This window comes from Acomys minous, assembly GCF_964271855.1.
Source record: "Acomys minous genome assembly, chromosome: 4".
Taxonomy (NCBI): domain Eukaryota; kingdom Metazoa; phylum Chordata; class Mammalia; order Rodentia; family Muridae; genus Acomys; species Acomys minous.
In genome coordinates this window covers 126,123,930-126,151,016 of record NC_140486.1, presented here as the reverse complement: position 1 = coordinate 126,151,016, position 27,087 = coordinate 126,123,930, and the positions used below count along the sequence as shown (strand labels likewise).

The following is a 27,087-nucleotide window of genomic DNA, read 5'->3' as shown; positions in this document are numbered from 1 at the left end:
GGCAGTGACAGCATCCGGAATCCTCTCTTCCTACCAGCTCTATTTTCTGGATCAATTTACATGGACCGACCTTCTTAGCTCCATGTGATGATGTAGCTCCGTTTCCTGGTCTGTCCTGCACTTAGCATACAGAGGATCTAACCCAAGTCTTCCTGTTACCCATCTGGCTAAAGATGGATCTCCGGACCCAAACAGTGGAAGTTTCTCCAGACTCTAATCCAGACAAAGGTGCTCCAAACATAGACGTGCAACTCACTAGTCTTCATGTGCCACCTGGTCACAGAACTCTCTTTTCTTCTGAGAGCTGGGCTGAAGAAAGATGATTTTCTCATGAGGGAACCACAACCAGATTCTACCGTACTTCTGTGCTATAAATGTGTATATAGATCGGTTTACAAATAGGATTAAGAACTAGTCTAGAAGACAATGCTGAGAGAGGATAAGATTATATTTTATTAGAGATCTTATATTACATATTCCCAAAAAGTTATAAAAATTCTTCCAAGAGAAAAATATCAAAACCTGCTGATTTCAATGAGCAAAATAATCAAAATGAAAAGTAAACATTTTCTTCCAGACAAAGGACTGTGAAAACATTTCAGCACAAGGTACAACAAAGACACAGGAAGATAATTACCATGTTTTATAACGTCTTACACCGGTTTATTTAAATCAATATTTTTAGAAAACAAGAATGCTGATGTTTGGACAATGCACCTTTAAAATGAAATTAAAACTTCAAAATGTGGGGAGAGAGCAGTGAAATAATTACTTGGTCCACTGAACATCTGTGGTAATAAATGTAATAAAACCTAACCAAATAGACCACAGGCCATAGCTAACATGTGGCTGCCAGAGGAACTGAACGGTTCAGTGAGTTCCTGACCATAACCCAAAGCAAAAACACCCTCTCTTCATTTCCCTGACGCCGTAGTCTGAAAGTAATTTTAAAAAGCAGAAACTTGCTGGTTAAATGGAATTTCTGCTTCACCTGTGAGTAAATAGCTGGTGGCAACAACGTAGGGCAGAGCCGCTGCTGTCGCAACAGTTTTCATCTCTTCTCCTCAGAGTTGGCTGTGGTGATTTAAGCAGGGCCACTTAACCACAGAACACAGCGAGCATCCAGAGGGAGGAAGAAGCTTAAGAGACAACAGGAAGAGCGGCCCTAGTCCCGGGATTTGCGTATGGCAACCCTAGCTAAGGTCTGTAGAGGTCTACGGGAGGAAGTGGTGGTGTTGCGTTATAGCTGCTTATTACCCCATAGTGAGGAAGGGAACGTATGCCCCATGCTTATTGCATGAAATGCTACCCTTGCAGTATTCTTGTCAGCTCTGGTACAGTGAATGTAGGAGCTGCCTCTCGAGTGCAAATCCAGATGACTGTCAGAATAAACGGTCAGGCACAGGTGACGTTCTCCGCAACGGTGTTCGAATGAGGGGAGGTAAACGGAAGTGTAAAGTCAAATAATACTAAATTAGGGTAAGACACTGAGCAGTTTTCAAAAGTGTACACAGCCAGAGAATTCTTTCTGTACTGCAATTAAATACTATTATTATACTAAAGAAACAATGATCTCAAGTTAACTTAAACATCCTGTGATGGCACATGGGCTAGAATAACACGCTGAGTTCACCATACACACAAGTTTGGGACATATTCTTTAGTAAGATACATCCAGATGAGCTACACACAGTGGGTTTTAACACAGTCTATTTTAAAGCCTTCTCTCTTATATATGGTTAACTACTGTGAAATGCAGACAGCATTTGGATCTCGTGTGTTACAAAATCCTTGCTTCAAGTTGCAGTTTCCTTGGCAGCAGCATATTTTAATTAACAATATTTCTCTTCCTTGTTTTGTTTTCTGACATCTCAGTACATTCAAATAGTCAAAATGTTTAGAGTAACACCACCACAAATTTAATGAAACAGATCAGAATGTGGCCAGCATTATCAAGCAAAAATTACATAATTTATGTGTCATAGAAAGTACCCACCCCCTGCCCCAACCTTCCAGAAACACCACTGCCCCCCCGCCCCCCAACAGCAATACGGACACCAAAAGATTTAACAAGACTTATAAAAAAATAAGGCACATTTATTTTTGATATGGTAATTTAAAAATAGAAAACCCCGCCTTGGAACACCTGTATTCAAATGAGCTGTGTAAAAAGACACCTTGTGGTACCTAAAATGGAATTGCTTCTTCTGTTTCAGTGACAATGGAATAAATTGCACCGATCCCACATTGTCAAGTAATGAAAATATGTCTCTTTTTCTACTGGTGGGTGACTAGAAAAATCAGTTATTTTTTTTTAAAATGTATGGGTAGTCTAGAAGGTTATTGTAAAAGAGTAAGGAAAATCAATTCATCATAAGGATTGCACTTTCCCACACATTTTAACACAGAGAAACATTAAATTTGTATCAATGTTTTGGCCATTAAGCTATTATCTACCAACACTTGATTTTGTTTTCCATTTAGGTCAAATGGGTATTTTTATAAAATGAATGATCAGAAACATGGCCGCTTCTAAGAATCTCTTTACAACCCTCGATGCAAACATAATTAGTAGCATTTAACCTGAGATACAGTCTGTTGAGGGTTTGTTGTCAATAAGTCTTCATTTTTGTTATGTAAGTTCACACTGACAGCGGTAGTTGTGGGACAAACTGAGAAAAAGAAACCTTTTTGGAAGCATGGCTTTTTCTTTTTCTTACTAGACTTGTTTAAAAAAAAAAAACTCACAGAATTCATGTTCTCACAGTAGCCAGAAGCTAAAGTAATGTGCTTGGTTATTGCACGTTACACCAAGGACGGGAAGAACGCCAGAGGTTCTCCATGCAAAGCCAGGTTCACCTCAAGCGGATTCGGAATGTGCTGATTTCCATGGGACTCAGTTTGATTTCACTTATATTGTGGGCATCCGGAGGCGAATGCATCAAGGACAGGGATGAAGGGATAAGACTTTCGACAGCAAACTTGTTGAAAATCTTCGGGACGGATATCTGAAAAAGCAAGTAACAAGATTTGCATATTCAGATGAGCTTCCCCCCCCCCCCCCCAGAGAAGACTAGCAGCACATCTATAAATTCAGTTTAAGAAGAGCCCAGGAGGAAATATATTTATATGTTGAAGTTCCTTTTTAAGACCATGGGGGAGGAAGAACATTCCCTGGGGAGACACATGGCTCTTGGATTTCTTTTAGTATTACACGGAGACATTTCCAATATAAGATTGGACAGAAAGAGCCAACAAATCCCAACTGTCCTGAAGGCCTGAAAGCCATCCGATTCTGTTGATTGATACTTATCCCTAACAATGGAGGTTCTAACCAACTACCCTACCTTTTCCAACAGAATTGAAAAAATACAATAGAGGTTCACAATAACAGTGGCTCACCTTGTTACTGGCCCCAATCTACAGGGACATTGAGAAAATATGTTCTTTATCCTTGCCAGATTATCCTAAAGTGTCTCTTGGAATAATATGCCTCTACTGTCCCTCTTAATACTAGAAGCTTCCTTACATATATATTCAGATCACCTTGACTGGAGTGGAAATACACCCTAAAAACACACGAAATGGGGAGAGACAACCGATCCAAGTAAGCCTTCTTCTCAGACCTTAGGATGTATGCTAACACACAGCCTGGGACCAGGCTGCTCAGATCTGCTCCTCCGTGGTGTGCCTATGGAGTTCTGGCAAGAAGCTGGCTCTGCTGAGCTGCTGGGTGGGCAGACCGGGCTATGTGCAGGGAGCAGCCTGCTAGCTGCTTTGTGAGTCATGGCTCACTTAGAGGCAAAGGACGGGATTTCCATCATTCCCAGGACAGGCTGATGAACTGCCGGAAGACCAGCATGAGGAGAAAAACCATGAACAGGATGCAGAGGAAAGACTTCTTTGGTCTCCACAGTAATGAGTAAGGAGACCCAGACACACATTTCTTCCTCCAAAGGAATCATCTGACTTGACCCTGCAAAGCTGTCTCTAGGCTGTGTTCAATCATTTCCCTGCCCATGGTCTTGCTGTTTGTGCCATAACTGTACTGCTATGCCAATCACCTTCAGTTGTTTTGTTTTTTTAGGGGGAAGGGGGACAGGGTCTCTCTGGGTAGCCCTGGCTGTCCTGGACCAGCTTTGTAGACCAGGCTGGTCTCTGTCTCCTTGAGTGCTAGGATTCCAGGTGTGCGCCACCACACCAAGCTCATCTTCAGTTAAAGCAAGTTTAAATTACCAGGGCCAGACTACACGGTATGTGAACACGGAAGGTCCAGAGGAGTTGAAAATAAAGAGGAGACATGAAGAGCTCTGCAGTCTCTAAATGGAAGACCAAAGAAATGACAGGAACATTGTCTTAAGAAAATGTGCAGACTCCAGCCGTGCATTCTGAAGCTGACAAGGACAAAACTTCAGTGGAGCAAGTGTTTCCTAAAGATGAGCACTCTTCAGCTGGCTTGCAGGAAAGTGTGAACAAATGAGTTCGAGGCAACGTAAGGCCGTGCTGTGCTATCTGCAGGGAGCAGGGATGTCAAAGCATACTGTTTAGACTGGCAAAAATACACTCACAACTTACCTTTCCCTGAGTAGTCGAACAGGGCAGCCCCACGCCTCTGCTGGAGAACTGGCAATCAAACCCTTTCCTGTGGAGGATCAAGGCTGCCTCATCTGAGTAACCTTTACCTGTCTGAAAATGGGAACACCAATACGCCATGTAAGCATTCAAGTGAGGATTCACAGCATGTCACACACCAGCTGATGTCTGCACATTTATTTGGCAATGAGATATGATCAGCTTATCTCTTCAAAGGCTTTGCATTTTACCCCAAAGATTAAGTAACTTCATGCCTTTGTTTCCTCCATGGTCTCCAAAGAGTTAGGTTTCTCTTTGCCCACATGTTAATATTGTTTTATCAAAATATCCTCAAAATACTTTAGGTTTTTTTTTTTTTTACATACACATGTATTGAATAAAACACACCTACATTTAGTTCCAATTTGGTCAAGTGATGACAACATGACATCAGCCTTAACACTGAGAGACGCCTCTTTATGAAATACTGCTTTTCACGAGCTGCACTAACATTTTTAATCTTTAATGTGTTCGTTCATTATTTTTATACAAGAGACATTTAAATTGAATTAGCTATGCTATGTCAGCCCACATTTATTAACTTGATACATCATTTAAGGCCACATTACAGAAATCCTCCTGGGCAAAGAGAAAAATACCAACCATGTTTGGTAAGTGATAAGGAGAAACATACATTTCACTTATTTATTTATTCATTGCAATAAACTCTCTTGCATTCATTTAAATAGTGATGCCACGAATGATTCAGATTTGGGGTTATTTGAAGTTAGAACCATCTTAATATATTTTGTTTTCTAGAGTGTAAAGATGGGGTCTTGGGAGATGACTCAGTGAGGAAAAAGCACTTGTTGAGCCTGGTTCAGATCCCCTGAACCTACACAAAAGGCAGAGGCACAGTGTAAGCGTCCGTGATCCTGGCAGTCCCTACCAGAAATGGGAGACGAGGCAGCAGCACCTGTGGACACTCACAGTTAGCACCCTGCCTCAAACAAGGCAGAAAGGTGAGCACCAACACTGGAAGGCTTCTTCTAAACACACACACACACACACACACACACACACACACACACACACACACACACACACACAATAAAGAATAAAGATGTTGGTGATGATAAGCAAACTGAATTACAAATCATTGGAACTTTTATGAAATGTAGTTACTCAAAGGAGAGCCATCTGTTGCTAGGTACGGATTCTATGATAAACACAATTTACTTCTCTTCTCCAGCCATGGGTATGGTGTGCCCAAGCTCATCAGCATCTTCACTGGAGGGCAAGCTCCATTTAATGTGCTACAGATGTTTACTCTGAGTGGCTGACAGCACCTGCACTGGATTTGATGCTAAGGGGCCTGAGCAGTTTAAACCATCCTACCTCAGAGTCTGACCTGGGACAGCTTATGTTTTGATGCTTGCTTCGCATTGGTATTTTTCAGTGGCATTCCAAGATTTTGTTTGAGGGGAGAGAAAAATTCCATTTAAGGAACTGTGGGTTGTCAAGGGACCTTGTTATACACAGAAACTTTAAATCTATAGATGATAACGATGTCTCGTAAGACACTTCAGTACAATGCTGGGCCCTGACACACACTTCACAAGCACACAGAAAACCCTTCACTGATTATACACAGCTCATCATACGAATGACAAAGAGAATTCAGCCCTCGTGTAGCAACCATGGCACTGGAACAGCAACTTACTTTAAACATCAACTAGTCTACAAAGTGGAACTAATGTTGGTCTACTTCCCACGCAAGTTCATCCTGTGGATGACTCCAGTAGGAATTCTGGTCCACAGTGGTCTCACAGGGCCTCAAAGGACAGGATGTGCTAGCCGAGAAACAAAGGTGAGCGGCTCAGAGCCTAGGTTAGAATTCGGTCAGCCTGAAGTCTGGCTCTGTGCTTCACAACTGAGTAGCTGTATTCAGTAAAACCGGGTTTTCTTTTTTCTATAAAAAAGATAAAATGACCTAGACATAACCTAAACAAGGGTGTGGCCCATCCTTGTTTGACACAGGATGCCCTTGGAAAGTTAGCTATTTGTGTTTTTAAAGAAATTCATCAAATTAAAGTAGGTGATTATCTTATAAATATTACAGATTAATACAAATGAAATTCCTATTCATAAATGTCCCCACTGACAATATAGGTTTTTTACCTAAAGAATAAAAGAACTATTAAATTATATACCTACAATTATATATCAAACCCCCAAATAGTCTATTTGTGTGTGTTCACAGACTAGATGGCCTCTAATCAAACTAACCTAGAAGCATTGTCACTATTAACCTAGAACATGTGGCACTGGCACTCTCTGGATCACTCATGAAGCTACTTACTGTAGTACTGTACAAGATTCCTAAAGGATGTACGAATCTGAAAGAAACCTAAATGGAATCACCAAATGACGGGCAGGAGAATGGCCCAACTATATATCGCTCATTACAAAGCGAAACTCCCAGTGCTAGGGATGGGTCACATCTAGTTGGCTCTCTGGTTAAAGGTGCACTGTGGAAACCCTCAAACATCATGGGCTACGGACAAGGCTGTATGTTGCCCTCCACCACCAAGGTGCAGGCCCACTGCTAAAAACACCACTTACAGATTACACTGAGCACAAAGCTGAGCTTCACTTGAATTCCTATACATTCATTCACAAAAACACTGTTCTGCTATAGGAATACAGCAATAAAATGACCCCCGATGACATTCTGCAATACTCATAGATCAGCGTCCCGCTCAGCCATCATCACAGAAGCTTCCTCTTGCAGCAGATGGGAACGAATCCAGAGACCCACACCTGGACAGTGTGCAGAGAGTGAGCGACTTTGGAGCACATAGTCCTGAACGGGATGTCTCCATCAACCTCCCTCCCCTCAGGGCTCAGGGCTCTAGGCAGAAGAGGAGGCAGAAAGACTGCGAGAGCCAGAGGGGATGCATGACTCCAAGGAAACAGTCTTCCAGGACTGACACACACATGCACTCACAGAGCCCGTGGCAGTGTGCACAGGGCCTGCACAGGTCCAAGTCAGGTGGGGTTCCCAGATGAAAGTGGGGATACTGACACAAGCTCCACCCCTAACCAGGAAGCTATCTGCAACTGACACCCACTAGCAAAGGGAAAGTTAGTTTGCTCCAGCGGAGTCTCGCTAGGCATGTTACCTCAGGGCAGGCACATGTCCAGGAGGAGTTGGTCAACACACAACATGGACTCAATGGTGTTTTGGAAACCTTCAATCTCACTTGCTTTATTTGGGTAGGCTTGAGACTCCTTAAGGCACCCCCTCTTGGAACTAGGTACTCTGGAGAGGAGATGTGTAAACACTGGCAAATGCCTGCCCCGACGAAGCCCTCAGCCACAGACAACAGTGACTTCCAGCAATGGCAGCAAGCTGGCCCAGTCCCAGCGCTAAGGAGGGGAAGCAGATGTGGGCTTCCATCTCCATGAGAAGCTATGTGCAGCAGACACACTTCCAGGAAGGCACCATGCTCAGCAGTAGACGGCCAACAGAAAACAAACTCAGTGGTGTTTTATGAGCTTTGGTCTCATAATGTTTTGTTTGGGTGTATATATATATATATATGTGTGTGTGTGTGTGTGTGTGTGTGTGTGTGTGTGTGTGTGTGTGTGTGTGTGTGTGTGTATGTACGTATGTATGTATATATTCCTACATGTGTTTTATAGCTCCTGGCAGTGTCTTGTAAGAAAGAGAGAGAACTGGTACAACGTTCTTAAATGGGCAGGGAGGTGGGTCTGATTTGGGAAGAGTTGGAGGAGGGGAAAGCAAGATCAGAATATATTCTGTGAAATTTTTTTCAATAAAATAAAATTAATTGAAAATAGTAGGGAAACCGTGAATTTAACTTTGTACATTCAAGCCGGTATATTATGTGCTCTACAAAATCTATCCTGTAATAATTTCAAAAAGGCCATTAACTAATGTGTTATTAATATCAGGACCTCAGAGAAGGAGGGTATATGGGGGAAAATGTATACCCTATGAAAACTCTATCAAATACTGTTAGGCAACTCCCCCATTGGAGGGTGAATCACTGAGGTCAGGCTGACTGGTCAACAGTCAAAAATTCATGACAAAAGTCCCTTCTAGAGACAGAGATAAGTTTCAACATTCCCGGAGCTGGGCTGTGAGGCTATTTCTACAGCTGAGGTGGGGTGGGGAAAGGCGAACTGGTCTACACAAAGAAACCCTTGGACAAGGCTGGGGGCAGACAAAGCTGGACTGAGCGAGGGGTCGGTCCACAAACCAGTCACGAGGCTATGAATGACCATAAATGCAGAGAGTTGGGTTAGACTAGTGAGAGTGATTACTAACACATGTTGAATACAGGCTGTATGCCAGACAAGACATATAATGGTCTTGGGAGATTAACTCACTTTCTGTCACAACAACCTTTATGATGGTTAACAAACCCAGTGAAATGATACAATGTTAGCAGGTTTGTATATGCAGGAAAATCCACACCGCAAAGCATTCTCTCTTACAGTACGAAAGCCATGGTCACTCACAAGCCTGCTTTAGCACCTCCAGGGGCTGCTTCACTAACTCAGTGGGTACTACATCTCTATGGAAGATAAGAAAGGGCATTGACTTATTTATTTATTTATTTATTTATTTATTTATTTATTTATTTATTTATTTATTGTGGTTTTTAGAGACAGGGTTTCTCCGTGTAGCCTTGGCTGTCCTGGACTCGCTTTGTAGACCAGGCTGGCTTTGAACTCACAGTGATCCGCCTGCCTCTGCCTCCCAAGTGCTGGGATTAAAGGTGTGCTAAGAAAGGGCATTTAAAAAAAATATTTATTTATTTTATTTATTGCATATGAGTGCTTTATCTGCAGAAGAGGGTATCAGATTACATTATAGATGGTTGTGAGCCACCATGTGGTTGCTGGGCATTGAACTCAGGACCTCTGGAAGAGCAGGTGATGCTCTTAACCACTGAGCCATCTCTCCAGCCCGAAGAAAGGGCATTTTTATCCACAGCATTTTCCCCTTCTTCTTCCCATGCTAAGAGGCAGCACGGAATGAGCCCTGACTCTGACCAGTTTACAAGGACAACAGGGCCACAACCTCCTCATAGAATTTCAAAGGGGCTCATATAGTAAGGCACAGCTAAACACCTTGCAGGAAGATTGCTCTCAACTGCTCATATTCTTCAGAAATTTAGACTTTTAGAAACATATTTAGTTACCCATATAACACTCATCTTCATTGTATTCTGGCAGTGAGAAGCCTTGAAAATCCCATACTTCACTCCAAGTCCCGAGACAGAAAGTAACCAGTGAAAATTCATTTTTTTGGGACACTCATTAAAATGCCCAGTAACAGTTTTCGGTTTTGATCAACAAGATGAGATAACAGATGCTAGGGGAAGGTGAACAGTTGTTCCTAGATATGTACAACAAAGGACATCCCACCCCTTCAATTTTCACCTTTTCAGAAGCTAGGGAGATCAATAAAGCACCAATCAATTCTTATAAAAAAAGGAAGAAGAAAAACCTCAAAGTGCCATTTATAAGAACGGGGGTGGGGCGAGTGGCGGTCGTGGTATAAACAAATGAAGACAGAAAGTTTCATATCAAAAGTATCATTGATTTTTGAAATGATTGCTTAACTATTTGCAAGAACACAGTTAAACACACACACACAAATCACACAGAAAAAAGTAATATGTGCAAATTAAATGAAAATGTCAAGACATAACACTAGAGTAAGTTGACAAAATCTGGGCCAAATGTTATTTCTCAAAGCATTAAAGCCGATTGGCACCATCTCCAAGCTGAATTCTGGACGGACTATCTCTTTGGTTCCCTCTGTTCCAAGAGTAATTTGCAGGTGAAGCTTTCAGAACTCTGACTCATGATCTGCTTTCCCATGGGAGCCGTAGGGATCTGAATGCGAATGGCCCCCACTGGCCCACATATTTGAATGCTTGGTCCTCAGTTGGTGGAACCGTCTGGGAAGGATTAAGAGGTGTGGCCTTGTTGGAGGAGGTGTGTCACTGGGGGTGAGCTTCGAGGTTTCAAAAGCTACACTGCTCCTAGTTAAGCCTCTCTTTCTATGTCTCATAGTTGTTGTCTCTACACACAAGCACTCAGCTACTACTCCAGCACCATGCCTGCCTGCCTGCCAGCCTGCCTGCCTGCCATGCCTGCCTGCCATGCCTGCCTGCCATGCCTGCCTGCCATGCCTGCCTGCCTGCCATGCCTGCCATGCCTGCCTGCCTGCCATGCCTGCCTGCCTGCCATGCCTGCCTGCCTGCCATGTCTGCCTGCCTGCCATGCCTGCCTGCCATGCCTGCCTGCCATGCCTCCCTGCCTGCCTCCCTGCCTCCCTGCCTTCCTGCCTGCCATGCCTGCCATGCCTGCCTCCCTGCCATGCCTGCCTGCCATGCCTGCCTGCCAGCCTGCCTGCCTGCCTGCCTGCGATGCCTGCCTTCCTGCCTGCCATGTTTCTTGCCATGATAATCATGGACTAAGCCTCTGAAACTGCAAACAAGCCCCAGTTAAGTGCTTTCTTTTTGTAAGTTGCCTTGTCATGATGTCTTTCACATCCTCTCTGCCAAGAATCCTCTTTCCTTAAAGAATTACCCTTTCCTGGTGCCCTGGACTCTTTCCTGCTTAGTAGACTTTGGCAGTGTTCATGTTACCCAGATTTCAACCCTGTAAAGAAGCTTCAGCTGATAGTAAAGGGAAGAGAGGATGCTCAAGAGAAGACAGTTGACAGAGGCAAGGGTGGCAAGGCACTGTGGGATAGCAAGGCATGCGGGGATGGTGAGGCATGCGGGGATGGTGAGGCACGTGGGCATGGCGAGGCACCCGGGGATGGTGAGGCACCCGGGGATGGTGAGGCACCCGGGGATGGTGAGGCACGCGGGGATGGCGAGGCACCCGGGGATGGCGAGGCACCCGGGGATGGCGAGGCACCCAGGGATGGCGAGGCACCCGGGGATGGCGAGGCACACAGGCATGGCGAGGCACCCGGGCATGGCGAGGCACCCAGGGATGGCAAGGCACCCGGGGATGGCGAGGCACCCGGGGATGGCGAGGCACGTGGGCATGGCGAGGCACCCGGGGATGGTGAGGCACGTGGGCATGGCGAAGCACGCGGGCATGGCGAGGCACGTGAGGATGGCGAGGCACCCGGGGATGGCAAGGCATGCGAGGATGGCGAGGCACGCGGGGATGGCGAGGCACCGGGATGGTGAAGGCACGTGGGGATGGTGAGGCACGCAGGCATAGTGAGGCACGCGGGGTGGGAAGCTTAGCAGTTGGCAGCAGCTGGAGTGAGCCAGCCCACACTACACACACTGGCGGACATGGCTTCTGAGGCATCGGCCTATCATCTCATTACAAACACACAGCAAATGCACGCAGTCTAATATATACCTAGATAAAACCGTAAGCTCATGTACTAATGCCGCGATGATTCCTGCAAGCTTGGGACTTTGGGAAACAGAAAGATTAACAAATACCACTGTCTGAGGCCACAAACAGGACTCAGAAACAGACCCGCTAGGTGGTTTTTATGCTAATTTCATCTCTCACCCTTATTTTAAATGGAGGTAACTTACTACTTTTTAGTCTCAAAAGGGAAGAATTTTATAAATTTTGGTTCTAAGATATTTTAAATAAATTACATTAAATATTTATTTAAATTACCATTAAATGTCTAGACTCTGCTCCCTAGACAGACAGAACCAGAATCTCAAAGACGGGGACATTTGTCAAAAATCTCTGTCTCTAAGAGCTCCCAGATGTGAGCTCAATTCAGAGAATCTGCAGCATGGAGCTCAGTTTAACCACAGAAGCACTTTCAAGCCACACCTGGCCGTTCTCACTCTGACCACACTTCCAGCACTCCCTTGGCATCTCTCACTGGTCTCAGGAGAACTGAGTGGCCAAGAATGGGAAATGGACAGAAAAGGTGCTGCCATGGTGCTGCTACGTGTAGATACTGGGCCCCCACCCAGCCCTCTCTGGCTTTCTCTGGCATGGCGCCGCCACTTCTTTGGCATCTTATAGAGTTACAATTGGTGCTTTTCTAGGCAGCAACTTTGTCGAGAGAACACTCACACCCGCTTCATGGAATGATGACCTTCCCTTTTGCAAATGCTATGGACAAAGAGCAAGCCTTTATAGATTTAAATGGATAAATGAACTTCCTCTGCCCTCAGTGACTATTCAAAACATACACTCGGCGTCCAGAGCTAACTCAGGACCTGTTGCCAGTAGATCCAGTCATGCAGAAACAGCCTCACGTCTCTGGTTCCGGTTCCACGCTGGCATGGGACAATGCCACTAACGTGCCAGCCCTTCCTTTTCAAGTCTTGATGCTCTCTTTTTGCCTCTTCTTAAAATCTCTACTTGCTCCCTGACAGTCACACACTGCAAGCATCGCCAGGACCCTTGCCTGTGTGTGTCATCCAGAGCCTTTGCAAACATCACTCTGTTTTTCACAACAGCCTCCATGCAGGTATCCCCGAAATGGCCCCATTTCATAAACCAAGCTAAGTTAGCAATCTCTTGGACTGCAGGAAGATAAGGAAAGGTGCGTGTGAGGGCAGGAGGCTGCGGTAGGTAGAGTGTAGCCTGCGCAGAGCCTGAATGCTCAGGGCCACCAACCACTCTGGTAGGAAATGGGATTTTTCACACGGATTGTATTGATTGGCCTCAACTGTGCCAACTTCATCGTCATCTGAGAGGAAATCTCAGCGTGAGTAAAGTCTTTATCAGCTTGGTTTGTGGATAAGTCCGAGAGGGATTCTTTTGTCTGACTGACAAGGAGGATCCAGCCCAGTACCATCTGCCAGGTAGGTGGCCTAGGGCTATCAAAGAAAACCAGCTTAACACACAAGACAGTGAGTAAGCCAGCAAGCCTTCTATGGCTCCTGCCACAGGTTCCTGCCTTGAGTTTCTGCCGTGCCTTCCCTCAGTGGTGGACTGGTACCTGAAAGTGTAAGCTGAAATACATCTTCCCATTCCCTAAGTTACTTTGGGGTCAGAGTGTTTTATCACAGCAAAAGACCATGAAGAAGTCACCACTAGAAAGCAGTGACGTGAAAAGCGGGGCGGGGGAGGGGGGAGGGGTGGTGGTTACGGGAGGAGGACAGCCTTGGACTATGGAAGGCACAACCCTATCCAGCGCTCAGTGACTCTGGCAACTTGAGCAGCTCCTCAAAAACCACACCTTTAATACAATTACAGGAGAGGAGTCATCTAGAAATGAGGCTGAGGGACAGTGGCCAGAATTCTTCCCCACCCCCTACTGTCAGAAGCCAGTGGGATTCTCAGGTTGCTAATGACCTCAGGCATCTCTGCTAAGGAGCCAGACCCTCTGTTGTGGAGTCTTTTCTGACCTCTGTTCTTTTGTTCCCTTTCAGCTCATGAATTAGTGCCTCAGAGAGGCTACCAATCCCCAGCTGTTCTTTCCATGGGCCACTCTGGGCTTTGTGGGTACAACAGAAAACACACGGAAGGACATGATTAAACGCTAGAGCAAACAGCCCCATGATTTGCTTATTCAAAAGATGGTCCTGTCCCAATGGGAGGCTCTGCTCTAGGCAGGAGGCTATAGTAATGGCTAGGAGAGGCGCTGAGCTCCCATATTCTGGCCATAGGTGTCCCTCACAGTTTCATATTTGCTTTTCATCTTGCCACAGTCATTTTTTCACTGCCCCTTAGGGTCCCCCCGAAATCTGGACTGGACCTTGATTTCCTGACCCCCCCCTCGCCTTCTACTTCAATTCTTACCTTCTTTACGGGGATCTCTCTACCACCCCAAGCAAACCTGCATTGCCTTCTCCAAGCTGCTCTTGGCCCTTTTGCTCTCCCTAACTCTTGCCACCACTTAACATACATTTGCTCTAGTTTTTCTTCTCCTCCCACAGAGACTATGACGGAGGAACGGAGCGCGCCCGTCTGTCTGGCCGACAGCCGTAAGAGCAGTGCCTAGGTAGCACCAGGCAGTCTTAACGCAGGCTCCGCCTGTTCACCTCACATGGCAAGACACGCGTTTCAACACAAACGCACATACAGTTACGTCAGCAAGTTATTACAAGTCACACAGCTTCCTGCGTAGCCCGGCTAAGTTCCTATCTTAGGCGTGGAGTCTGTAAACATCCACAATGCAGACATTCGTCCTTACTTACTCAGTGTGTTCCCTTTATTCTTAGACTCTCCTCTCTTTGTATGTTGAGCTTCTTCCTCTCTTCGCACTGGATCCATTTGCTTTGAGATATTTCCCACAGAATCCCTGTCACCTGCTACATCCAGCTGTGCACCAGCTTGCAACATCAGAACAGCTGCATCACACGTAAGGAGGATGGCAGATGTCGAATCCGTGCTCACTTCATACACAGCCTTTTCTACTTTAAAATGTGGAACACACTAGCAGCTATGCTGGATGCCTAGTAAACCCCTTCTGTGCTCTTTCTCAAACGTCCTAAAAGTTGGTTCCCAGCACAAGGGCAGGAGATGCGGTGTTCTCAGACAAGAGCTATGGGAGGCAAAGCCCCTGCGGCAGAAATGACTAAACACTCTGGACGGTGTTTCTCTGACTTCGAGAGCACTGGCTAACAAACAAGAGCAATGCAAGAAGTGGCTAGAACTGCAGAGCCTGGCTCTGCCCCTAATTACGAGACCCAAGGCTAGCATTGGCTTCCATGAATGGGAAAGGGTCAAACTTCGATCTGCTCATCACACAGGACTGTCCTGAGAGGCAAATAAATCAATACTGGACTATCTGCTAAGCCAAAGCAGCATAGTGGCCAAAAGTCCTTGTCATTACTCCACAATTCACAGGGATGCTTACTACGTGTTATATTAAGATGTTTATTTATCTATGTATGTGGTGTTGCTCTTTGTGTGTGTGTGTGTGTGTGTGTGTGTGTGTGTGTGTGTGTGTGTGTGTACAATGGAGGGTGGTGATCCCCAGAGCTGGGTTACAGGCAGTTGTGAGTCACTAACTCCGAGTGCTGGGAACTGAACTTGGGTCCTCTGCAAGAGCCGGGGTGCTGAGCAACTGCTCCAAGGCTTCCGGTACTTCTTTCTCCTCCCCTTACCCCTTGAGCCAAGTATAGACTGTAAGCAGCAACTTCATTCAAGTACGGAGTATAAGAGACAGCTTGATGCGAGCACAGAGTGCAAGAAGCCATGTTACCCAGGCACATCTGGGAGCTTACCTTTGACTGTATTGTTCGCAAGTTCACCAGATGGATGTCACAAGGCAGAGACGCCTGTAGGAGAGGAAGTTCGCCCAGTATCTCCAACGCAGGCGAGGAGAGCTTGACGTTCAGTACCATGGGCAGGAATGGGTGATTGAGAAAGCTTGAAGTCATGTGGCTGAGGAGGGAGGGGTAACTGACTGCGCTCTTCTTGTCTTCTTCCTATCAGGACGAACCAAACGTGAGTGCACGCTTTATATCTGCAACACCCATCGGATTAATTCACTGTCTGACAAAGTGTACATACGAAAACACAGGAACCCTCCTGAGGTATACTGCACAAAGGACAGTCACAGAAGATACACAGCAGAGGACCATCAGCCCCCGGGACCATCTAACAGCACCCCCAACTCTTGCTTTGCCCTTCTCCCCCACCCAGATAACACTGAAGAGCCTATAGACAATCCGTGGTTTTGATAGTAAGGAGCTTTTAATGAAAACTCCCGGCCTGCCACAAAACCTTCAAAGTCCAAGAAAGATAATGTCCCCATACCACACACAACGTCACAAGTTGTCACCCTTCTCTGGAGATTTCAGCCCCCCCCCCATTCTCAAGGTATAGGTATACATTTAACAAGGTATAGATAGATCTAAAAAACATCCGAAGCCTAAACATTACCAACTTATGCCCCGAAAACCAAACCAAACCAAACCAAACCAAACCAAACCAAACCAAACCAGCTGCTTGTGTTGGCACAACCCTATAATCTCAGAACCAGGAAGTAGAGGTTAGTGGCATTGGCTAAATAGTGAGTTAGAAGCCAGCCCGAGTTACAAGAGATCCTACTTAAAAAAATATAAACAGATATTTCTCAAAAGAATCTGATGTGTTCAAGACATAGATTGTCAAGACTGGTGATGTATTTAGGTCATTTGTGATCTTTAAATGTGTTGAGTTACCACCAACTTCTTTGTTCTATTGTATTTTAAAACATAAACCATTCTGTATATTACTACATAATTAGTATACATTTATACAGTACCCTTTTACTCAGTTCAACTTAAATATACTTCATTCTTTGCTAGGATGTATCTAGTCTTATTAGGCAACATTTATTCATTTGTTTGTTTGTTTTTGGGTTTTTGAGACAGGGTTTCTCTATGTAGCCTTGGCTGTCCTGGCCTCGCTTTGTAGACCAGGCTGGCCTCGAACTCACAGACATCCACCTGCCTCTGCCTCCCGAGTGCTGGGGTTAAAGGCGTGCGCCACCATGCCTGGCCTTAGGCAACATTTATATATGCCAAATATCAAGTAAGTCGGCCAGGGTTAGGAACCTGATAAGCTAGATAACATAAAAAACTGAAAAATCTCTAGGCATGGTGGCATACGCCTTTAATCCCAGCACTCAGGAAGCAGAGCCAGGTGGAGCTCTGTGAGTTCAAGGCCAGACTGGTCTTCAGAACAAATTCCAGGGTAGTCAGGGCCACACAGAGAAATCCTATCTGCCCCCCTCCCCCCAAAAAATTGAAAAATTGAAAAAGCAATGCCTAGGTAAACCCTTAGCCAATAAATAAAAACAGACATAGGAAGGACGGAGAGGAGGGAATAGGGAGAACAGTTATTTGATCACCAGCTACATTTCCTGTGGTTTTTTTTTTTTGAAATGACTGATATCTTCAGGTTTTGCATCTTTTTTGTGTGATAACAAGGCTCAAAGGTTTGACGAGTATAACTGTATGAAAAGACCAGATTCATAAAGAGATGAAGCTTAGAATTCAGAATGTCAGATTAGCATTGGACAGAGGGTGCTAGCAAAAGGCGACTCACATTGTGCCAGAAGCTCAGCTAAAAAGTCGACGTCATTACAATACAGAGCGTGGAGAGAAAAACCACTTAGCAGCACCAGAGGATCACTGAGGTACTAAAACTCTGACAAAAGTTAGGTCAAAAGAATTGTATTGAAATGTATTAATTCCACACTCTTCTTAAAATAAAGAATAAATAAAGCAAATAAAGGAACACTCTCCAACAATCCTGCCATTTAATGTAGCTCGCAGAGCAACACGGCTAGAAAGGGAGCATGTTCGGCGAGGTGCTTGAATGGACTCGCAGATCAACAACTCCATAATCTGGGTCAGGTTTGCTGACAAAATCGCTTTTGAGTAATGGAAGATGAAAGATTCCAACAGAAAGGAAAGCACGGCCTTATCACATTCAAGAGGCGTCCAGTCCACTCCGTGTCAAGACACATTCAGGAAACACTCTCAGCCTCGCTCTGTGTTGGAGGGATCCTAGACACTCAGTGTCAGATGAGGAGGCACTTCACCCACAAATCGCCCACTGAGAATGCTATGCATGTTTTCCCACCTCCCACACCTCCCTACCCACGAGCCAAATCCGTTCCACTGAACCTAGTGCTTCCCAGCTTGGACTGGGTAACAAAATACACCCATGGGTCCTAGGCCAAATCCACAGAGGCAGGAGCTCCAAGGATAAGCAAAGACCTTGGCATTATGAAGCTGAAAAGCTTCTGCAGGCAAACCCCAAGGACTGGGCTACAGGCTGCTCCGTGGGGCTGAGCTGGGAACTGCCACCATAGACTTCCGCATGGAACCAACAAGGCTCAGCATCTAAGCTGTTTTGACAAAAACGCAAAAGGAAACAGTGTTTTAAATGCAACTACTTGCAGAATTAAAGATCTGGCAGTTTTTATTGTTCTCAGAAAGACAAGTGAACTAAGAGAAGGGGGTAGTTGGTTTCCTCCATAAAAGCATGGTGGACTAATAACAGCACTGGGGCTGGCCTGGCTAGTAAATAAAGTCCCAGCCGAGGTCCCCTATTCATGTACATATTGACACTAACAAGGGGCTCAACAAACAGAATGGCTCTTGGCAAACAGGATGCTTACAGATGAAGCACCACGCTTTGCAACTCCCTAAAGAAGCCCAACTGTCTGAGACGTATTTGCAGTAGAAATGTTACCTATTTGACCAAGCTACAAGTGGACCTGCCAGCCATTCAGCTATCGATATTGTCAGGTACTAAAAGCGTTATTTGCTTTCTTGTTGTTTGGAAGGTTTCAGATGATGCGAGTCTATAGCCTTCTTAGCACAGCCTGACATTAAAGAGTTTCCTGCTTGTGCTGATTCAAACCACACAGGGGTGCTGAAACCTTCTTCGTGTGTGTGTGTGTGTGTGTGTGTGTGTGTGTGTGTGTGTGTGTGTGTGTGTGTGTGTGTGAGTCTTTAACCAGAAGCTGAGCTTCTCCTGCTGCTCTCTGGTACCTTTTATTTATTTCACTGGAGTTGTCTGATCTTTAGACATCAAAGGCTGCCATGTCACCTACTCAAGACTTGTTGATTATGTGTAAGAGGAGGCTTTCGGTTATTTGTTTGTTTGTTTGTTCATTTGTTTGCTTGTTGGGGAGGAGCCGCAGCTGGAACCCAGGATTTGGTGTCTGTGATGCCAATTCTCCAGCACGGATCCACAGCCCTGCCTATCGTCGCTGAGGAAAGCCATCTTTGCTGACCCACTTTCACCCGACACATGGTAGGGGCATTATACATGTTTGTGGAAATAAGTCCATTCATTTAAAAAGCCATGATTCTGTAGGTCTGCATTGCATTAAAGCTTCTTAAAGCTACCTCTTTAGAAACTTAGACTTCACAACCAACAAGGGTGGGCACGGTGGTGCACACCTTTACATCCCAGCACTTGGAAGGCTGGGAGTGAGTTGGAGGCCAGCCTGGACCACATAGAGTTGAGCCTGCCAGCTCTACATAGTGAGATCCTGTCACAAACAAACAAACAAACAAACAAACAAACAAAACAGTATCAATAGAACAAACAAAAAAACATACAAAAGGTAACCCCCAAGCTGTCTCTAAGCAGGTTTTTTTTTTTTTTGACCAAGGAACTAGATCTCTGAGTTGCACTGGACCAGCATTCCCACAGAGAAACCTGGAGCTGACTGAAACTCTCAATGGGATGTGTGTCCTCTAGTTTACCAGGACTTTCTAGTTCCCACCAACACCAACACTTGCTCTTAGACGTGGGAAGCTCTCCTTGCTGGGTGTTAACTGATACTGATCTTTCCCCATCTGTTTTCTTTATATGAAAAGAACTGTCACCCGGAGGCACAACACGACTGCAACACTCACATGGCTTCTACACCATCAGCAATCTTTTCTATTTCAGCCATTGCCAAGAAATGGGGAGGGGTGTCAAAAAAAAAAATCAAAACTTGAAGAGGTCAATGGCAGAAATAACCACCATTTTCTCGGTTTTGTTGCTCATCAGCAGGATCGTCCCAACTGGCACCCACATCTGTGTCCTCCCTGCCTCTCCAGGACAGGCTGAGCAGGCCCCATGGCACTCAGTTTGCCCAGTGTTTCTACAAATCTGAGGAATTCTACTTCTAGGACTCTTTCACTATCAAAGACACTTTCTAGAGAAGCTACACCATGGGACACATAACATTTTTTAATCAAGTGTCTTCTAAATCAATTTCACTACAAATTAAAATGTATAGTTTTTTTCTCTAGTTTATTTTTTATTTAAAAGAAGCTATGGATTCAAGCCTTAGAATCTATAGTTGAGTAAAAGAAAAATTTAACAAACACAGGATTATTGAACTATTGGACCAAATTTGAATCAATTGCTACCCAAGGAGTTTTGTATGGAATCAACAAATTGTTTAACCGAGTGAAAGCTCTCTAGGTCTAAAATGAATATTTTTTATTGCTGTAGTAAAACAGAAGTTTTGTATGTTAGTGTCAATAACGAGAGAAGAAACCAATGTAGTTTTAGCTCTTAAAACTAGGCTATCTTGTCAGTGATTGATTAAGACCAGAAGTCTTGAGGGCTAATATAAATTTTAACATCCAAATGGATATTAATTACTTCTTTTCCAAATAATTCTAAATACTATAAAATCGTTTGTGTTAAACCATCTGTTTTCATCCCATCAATCTATTTGATGAATGAACCACCTACATGGGCAAAGCAGCCCTATGATCCCTGAAGATGAGGTGGACACGCCCCAGGAGTCTACAAGGGAAGACCACAATACCTCTACGGTCCGCATTCACCTACACATCTGGGCACACATCTGTATGACAAGTCAGACCCTTCCTCTAAACAGAAACGATCGTAGAAGCAGAGAAAACAGTCCCACAGTCCCTACTCTCGTGGAATTTATGGTCCAAAGCAGGAGATCAACTCATCACACTCCAACATGACTACAAGACGGACAACTCAGAGGGGCCACTAGAGGAGATGATGTGGGCAAGAAAGACGTTAGCTCTGGTCTGACCTACTGCTAAGCCTTCCCTTGACAGGGAGGAGGGAAGGGTGTGTGCAAACACGCCACAGAACAAGAGGGCACAGGAATGGCTTGGCACTGAATGGAAGCCAGTGGGCCTGAAGCCAAAGTGGTGGGAGGTATGTGAGACCCTCAGGTGACAAGAGACCCAGCACGAGGGGCTCCACAGCCAGTGGTAAAGCTTTGGTGAAAAGACAGGTTGCTCGCCTAGAGTTCGGCTTGTCCAATTGCTTAACACCGTGCTGAGGTTTTATGGAGAGCACTAAATACTGACTACAGAAGGCATAAAGCCAGTCTGTTTTCAGATGATATGCTTAAGATTACAGTATAGTCACCAAGGTTTAGAATACACTGCATGTATAGTTAAAACTATCCTGTAATTCTTTTAAAAATTAATTTATTCACTTTATATCTTGATCATAGCCCCCCTTTTTGTCTCTTGTAGTCCCCCTCTCCCTCTCTCTTCCCCTTCTCCCCTCCCCTATTCCTCAGAAAAGGGAGCCCCACCACCCACCGACCCCTGCTCACCAAGTCGAATGAAGACTGAGCCCGCCTGTTCTCTTTCCCCGTGGCCTGGTGAGGCAGCCCTGCCAGGGGGAGCGAGCAGAAAGCAGGCAACAGAGTCCGTGTCAGAGTCGGCTCTCACTCCCCTTTCTAGGGGACCCGCATGAAGCCTGAGCTGTCCATGGCTACATCTGTGAAAGGGTCTAGGTCCAGCCCATGCGTGGTCCTTGCTTGGTGCTTCAGTCTCCACAAGCCACTCTGGGCTCTGGTCTTCTTGTGGAGACCAACAGAGCCGACTATTCTGTAATTCTTATCTCAACAGATCAGCCTTTCTTTGAAAATAATCTCACCCAGCTTGCTTCCTTGAAATTATTTTTGGTTGCATAGTAAAGGAAAAGAAAGAAAAAACCAATATGGCCTGAATATAGCCCTTATTTGGTATTTCTAACTGAAGACTTTCTATGAAGATAAGCTAACTCATTATAACATCTCAATATTAGAAATTGGGTTTAAAGCTTAAGTTATCCTTTGTATTTTTGGGGGAGAGAGAACCCCGGCATAAGAAGAGCTGGTCAGTGTTTCCTACCACATTCACGCCACCTCGCCTCTCCAGCAGGATTCGAAACAAATTCGCCGTGATCTTATTATCATGCACGCCTTGCCCAAGGCCACGGTTATCATCCTGCATCAGTCTCCGATCCATGAAGACTTCGATTTGACCTAAAAACGAAGAAACAAAGAGATGTGAGAAGCATCATTTTGTGCAGATATTCACCGAGGGCTGCTTAAAGAGAAGCCCAGGTACCTCGCTTTGAACTAAGCTCCCCTTGACTTAAGGACGGGATCCAGGCACTCTGGGACATGAAATGCTGTGGCTACTGAAAACGCATAAAACAAGAGACCGTTTCTGCTTCCTTCAGTACTGCTTGGCCGTCACTTTCCAGTCCCAGCCATGGGAGCAGGTCTTCATCACATGGGCCTTTGAGGGGACGGGTCATAGGACCACAATCCAGGGGGGAGGGAATAATACTGTCCATGCAAACTACAGCATTGCTTTTGCAAAGTCACACAAATCATCTAAACTTGTGGGGTTTTAGGTTTCCAATACAATAAGTCACGATGACAACACAGATCTCTGAAAACGATAGGCTAGCAAAAGTAAATCAGAGCTGCAACTTGTACATGCAAAGCCTCTGCATTTTGGAGGCCTGGTCCCTAGTGATCAAAAGGAACTAGATCAAAACTAACTTCGTTAATGGTGACGTGTCGATATTTCACATCTGAGCGGGCTGTTACAAGGCAGAGCCTAGTAGAAGGGTGTCATTGGACCGAAGCCTGAACGGTGGACCCTGAATTCAGGTCCTCTGTCTTCCCCTGCCTTTTCCTGTCTCTCATATTCTCCCTCCTAATTACCATGATGTCAGCTCACTACAGCTTCATGTCAAGAGAGCCACGTGACGGCCTGAAGCTGCTGGGACTATGAGCCACAATGAAGCTTTGTGCCAAAAGTTGTTTCGGGTGTTCTGTTACAACGGGAAGCTAACAAATATGCTCAAAGACCACAGAGACGTGGCGTCTTAGCCTCCTGGTCACTATCTGGAGACTGAGGTGCTTCATCATGCTTAGTTCTCACAAAGCTCCAAGTTAGCTCCCTGTCTACTTCTGAAAGGAAAGCAATTGCCGGGGGAGGATAATTAACATGTATTTGACCACAGAAACATTATACATGGGACAGGATGTTAGACAGCACACACCGGGAGCCATACTAGACGCGCCGAGAGCCTGAGCAGAGAGCAGCGTCAGCCGGTGCTCTGCATCCTGGATGTACGCCATGGTGCTCATCGGGTAAACATTGGCCTGAAGGGGCAACTTGCTCATCGTCCTTCTGGGTTGGATCTGTGAAGCCAAGCAAGCCTCATTTCACAAATGTATTTATTCACACACACACATTCTCATAGCTTCGATTATTTAGTTGTCTCTTTCCTAAAGAGAAAAAGGCCTAACTTTCGCCCTTGTTCAAGCATAGAAATATTTTAATGTTACAACACTCCTTAAAATGCTACGCAGAGAAAACCACAAGGCTCTTAGGAGACAAGTTTTAGGTGTGAAAGGTAGAACTTGTCCAGATTTTAAAATGGTCATTTCTATTTAAAGTCACAATGAAAATGCCCAGCACAAGCTGTCTAGCTTTGTATATTTGCATAAAACAAATTATGAAGGCATTAAGTATTCATTTCTCACCTAGATCTAGCACGCTGCGTTTGTAATAAATGCTAACCGCAGTAGCTCTCTAGCCCCATTCAAGAAATGTCTATTATTCTTGAATCAGTTTTAATAAACACCACAGAGCAGGCCACCAAATCTTCCAACAATATTACATTGTTATCAAGTGCACACTTACAGTTTGAATTTTTCAGTGTTTGCTCTTCTTTAGTTTAAACCGAGACAATTCTGAACCCCAGCGTTTCAGCCCCATGTTGGAAGGGATGAGACAGAATTGCACCCTTTGAGAGGCTGTCAGTCCTGAAAGCCATTACAGGCTCAGGACCCTGTCACCATTAGAGTTTACTCATCCCACTGCAGAATGCCACCTCCTTGTTTAAATGTGTGAAACTTTAAAACGAAACTCAAATGGCAAAGGCAGAAAGTTAGTACCGCGGCTCTCATAAGCTGAGCACCCAGCAACGGAAGGGTGGTCCTAACTAAGCATGCTGGGATCTGACCTTCGACCTTCCTAGCAAGCTTCACCATTCCCACCACCCACTGGTCAGGCTGCGTCTCTTCAAACTCACATTTAACTACAAGCTGTGAATTGATCTTATTTTTGAGACCAGAATCTGTTCAGAAATCGACACAGCTGAAACCTAGCATCATTCTGAGAAAGAGATGTGGACACACAGTGACGCACACAGTGACACAGTTAGAACATCATGTGACACCCGAGGAAGAAGCTGGGGAAACAATCACGGGTCATCTAAATGTGTAAATGTGAGAAGCTAGGCAGCAGCAATCGAGGTGCTGTCCTCCAGGCTTCCGGGGGTATGACCCTGCACACGGTCTGACTCTAGCCGTTTGGGCTCCAAGAGAATGAAAGTATAAAGGTCTGTGCTCTTAGGAGGCCCAGATTGTGTAAAAACAAATGCATGGCTACCCTAGGAAAAGAATGCACTGCTACAGACAGGACAGGGTCGGAGGGGAGGAGAAGAGGAGAGGAAAAAGGAGGAACGGAGGAGAAGACAAGGTGGGAACACAGGCAGGCTACCTGCAAAGACTCCCCTGTCGCTCCTACTAACGCCACTCTCCACACCTGGCTAGACCTGTCCTTTAAAGCTAGGACAGGACATGTAAGGATGCCCCAATTGTGTTCTTGCCATCCTCGCCCTCCTCCTATGAGTCTCTCTAGTCTTGCCCCAAAGCTACTATTCCCATAGGTTAAAATATGGCTCGTTTTAAGAACTATTTACACTGTGGACTTGAAATAATATGACTATCTCATTTGATCATTGGCAAAAAAAAAATTACATTTTTAGTAATTCATGTTTTACCAAGTTTGCTTATTCACGTGTAATATGCCATACACAAATATTCACTTCTGTGAGGTTTTAAGAAAATTTTCTTTTGTTCATAAGAAAAATGCATCACCATAAAGTCAGAGTTTCATTTGAAGACCAAAGGGCTGTAATAGAGCTAACATGCTAATCAGAATACATTCTGCAGTTTTTGTTCTCTGGAGAAGATTTAAATTTAACTTTTTGCAGGAAATCATAGAAGAGAAAATTATCCAGCCCTTTCCACTTATAGCCAGTTGAAAAATCAGACCAAGTGAAAAGCATATGCTGTGAAATTATTTCTATTCGTAGCCAGGAATTTTTGAAATGCAAATGTTTCAGAAATATGCTCATGTTTTTAGTGGTATTATTCAAAAGACAGGTTGTCACATGTATATGCTCAAAATAAGAAATTAAGACCACAATCCAAGAAGCTCTCTTAAGTACAATTAAAAGAATCGACAATATACAAGTAAAATGCAAGAATTAATTTTCCTACTATAGTTATAATTACTGTACGATGGTCTTGGTTAAGTATATAGCAGCCCACATTTCTAACGTGGTATATGCTTCCCTGTATACATGCATGCGTGTATAAATGCTCACTCCCATCTACGTTAACAGACACAAAGAACTGTCATAAAACTTAAAAGATACCACTAGTATATCACAAAGAATAAATGACATATGTATACATGAGTTCTTTATGAAGAAAAAAGATAGCTTTCAATCCTAATTATGTTTCCTTTCATGTATAATTTTAGAAAAGTATTTAATATATGTATGGTCATCAAATTCTCATTTTTAAAATTTTGTTTTAAAAAAATTGTACGTATAGGTGTGTGTGTGTGTGTGTGTGTGTGTGTGTGCGTGTGTGTGTGTGTGTGTGTGTGTGTGCGTGTGTGTGTGTAATGTGTGCATGGAGGTGCCCAGACAGGCCCAAACCCCTGCGACTGTAGTTACAAGCGGTTGGGAACCACCTGACGCGGGTGCTGGGAACGGGACAAGGCCATCTTCACACAAGCACTCTCGCTAGCCCCATGGCTTTCAGTCTGAAGAGTAAACTTTTACAAGTAGATATTCTAAAAAACATCACCTCTCAAAGATTTACCCTAACTGTGGAAATTTGACAGTAGGACCTATAAATGTCTGTCAAAATGTACCTTTATTCTAGAAATAGTTTGCAACTTGAGGAATATTTTCCAAATGACTCAAACTTAACTGGACAATTATTCTGCATCAAAAAATTACACACTCGCAAAACGAACATATGCATGCCCCGCACATTCCACATAAACACATAAAAATGGCAATATAAATATAACTATCACAGTGGCCTTAGAGAGTGTTACCTGGTATCCATTTAAGTCAGTATAGTATCTGTCCTGGCTGTTTATTTTAGATGACATTCTCATCACGATCTCACGGTTGTGCACGGTCCGGATGTCCACGATATTGGAAACTTCTATGGACTGGCCTTCTATTCCTAAATTAAAAAAAAAATACACATTAACAAAAGCAGTTATTAATATACTGTAAAGAGCTCTTCTTGTGTACTTCCTTGTTTTCTGATTCCTAACCAGCTCTCATGTATAAAATGGTGTAACAATTAATCATTTTTTTCTTTCTTGATATCAGACTGTAGACATTAGTATTTATCTAAGAGTATATGAAATTCAATAAAAGGATGAGATAAAGCAGAAATATGGCATGCCAAATTTTTCTCAATGAAGTCTGAGGGGAAGGAAGACAGGAAGTGAAGAAAGACCAGGCTGCACAGGCTGGCCCTCTCTCGCTTGCACCACACGCTTTCTTTACACCCTAGAATCAGGAGCTACTGAGTTCACCCTTGCTCGTTCAACACAGTGTGCCACTGCCCTGTCCATATCTCATAAGGAGGCAGGGGATCCCATGGGATAACTTATGGCT

At 44.5% G+C, this 27,087-nt stretch overlaps 1 protein-coding gene across 1 annotated transcript in view; it reads right to left on the bottom strand.

Annotated features, from left to right (window-relative positions):
* Positions 1 to 430: 430 nt before the first annotated feature.
* Positions 431 to 27,087, bottom strand: part of MAN2A1 (mannosidase alpha class 2A member 1) — a 168,163-nt gene continuing 141,506 nt past the window's right edge. The window contains exons 17-22 of the mRNA XM_084778114.1: positions 26,511 to 26,644; positions 23,365 to 23,506; positions 22,197 to 22,330; positions 15,801 to 16,004; positions 4,576 to 4,686; positions 431 to 3,008 (exon numbers count right to left, since the gene is read on the bottom strand). Of these exons, the coding sequence (XP_084634240.1) occupies positions 2,856 to 3,008; positions 4,576 to 4,686; positions 15,801 to 16,004; positions 22,197 to 22,330; positions 23,365 to 23,506; positions 26,511 to 26,644 (878 nt within the window). The 3' untranslated portion in view covers positions 431 to 2,855. The remainder of the gene's footprint in view (positions 3,009 to 4,575; positions 4,687 to 15,800; positions 16,005 to 22,196; positions 22,331 to 23,364; positions 23,507 to 26,510; positions 26,645 to 27,087) is intronic.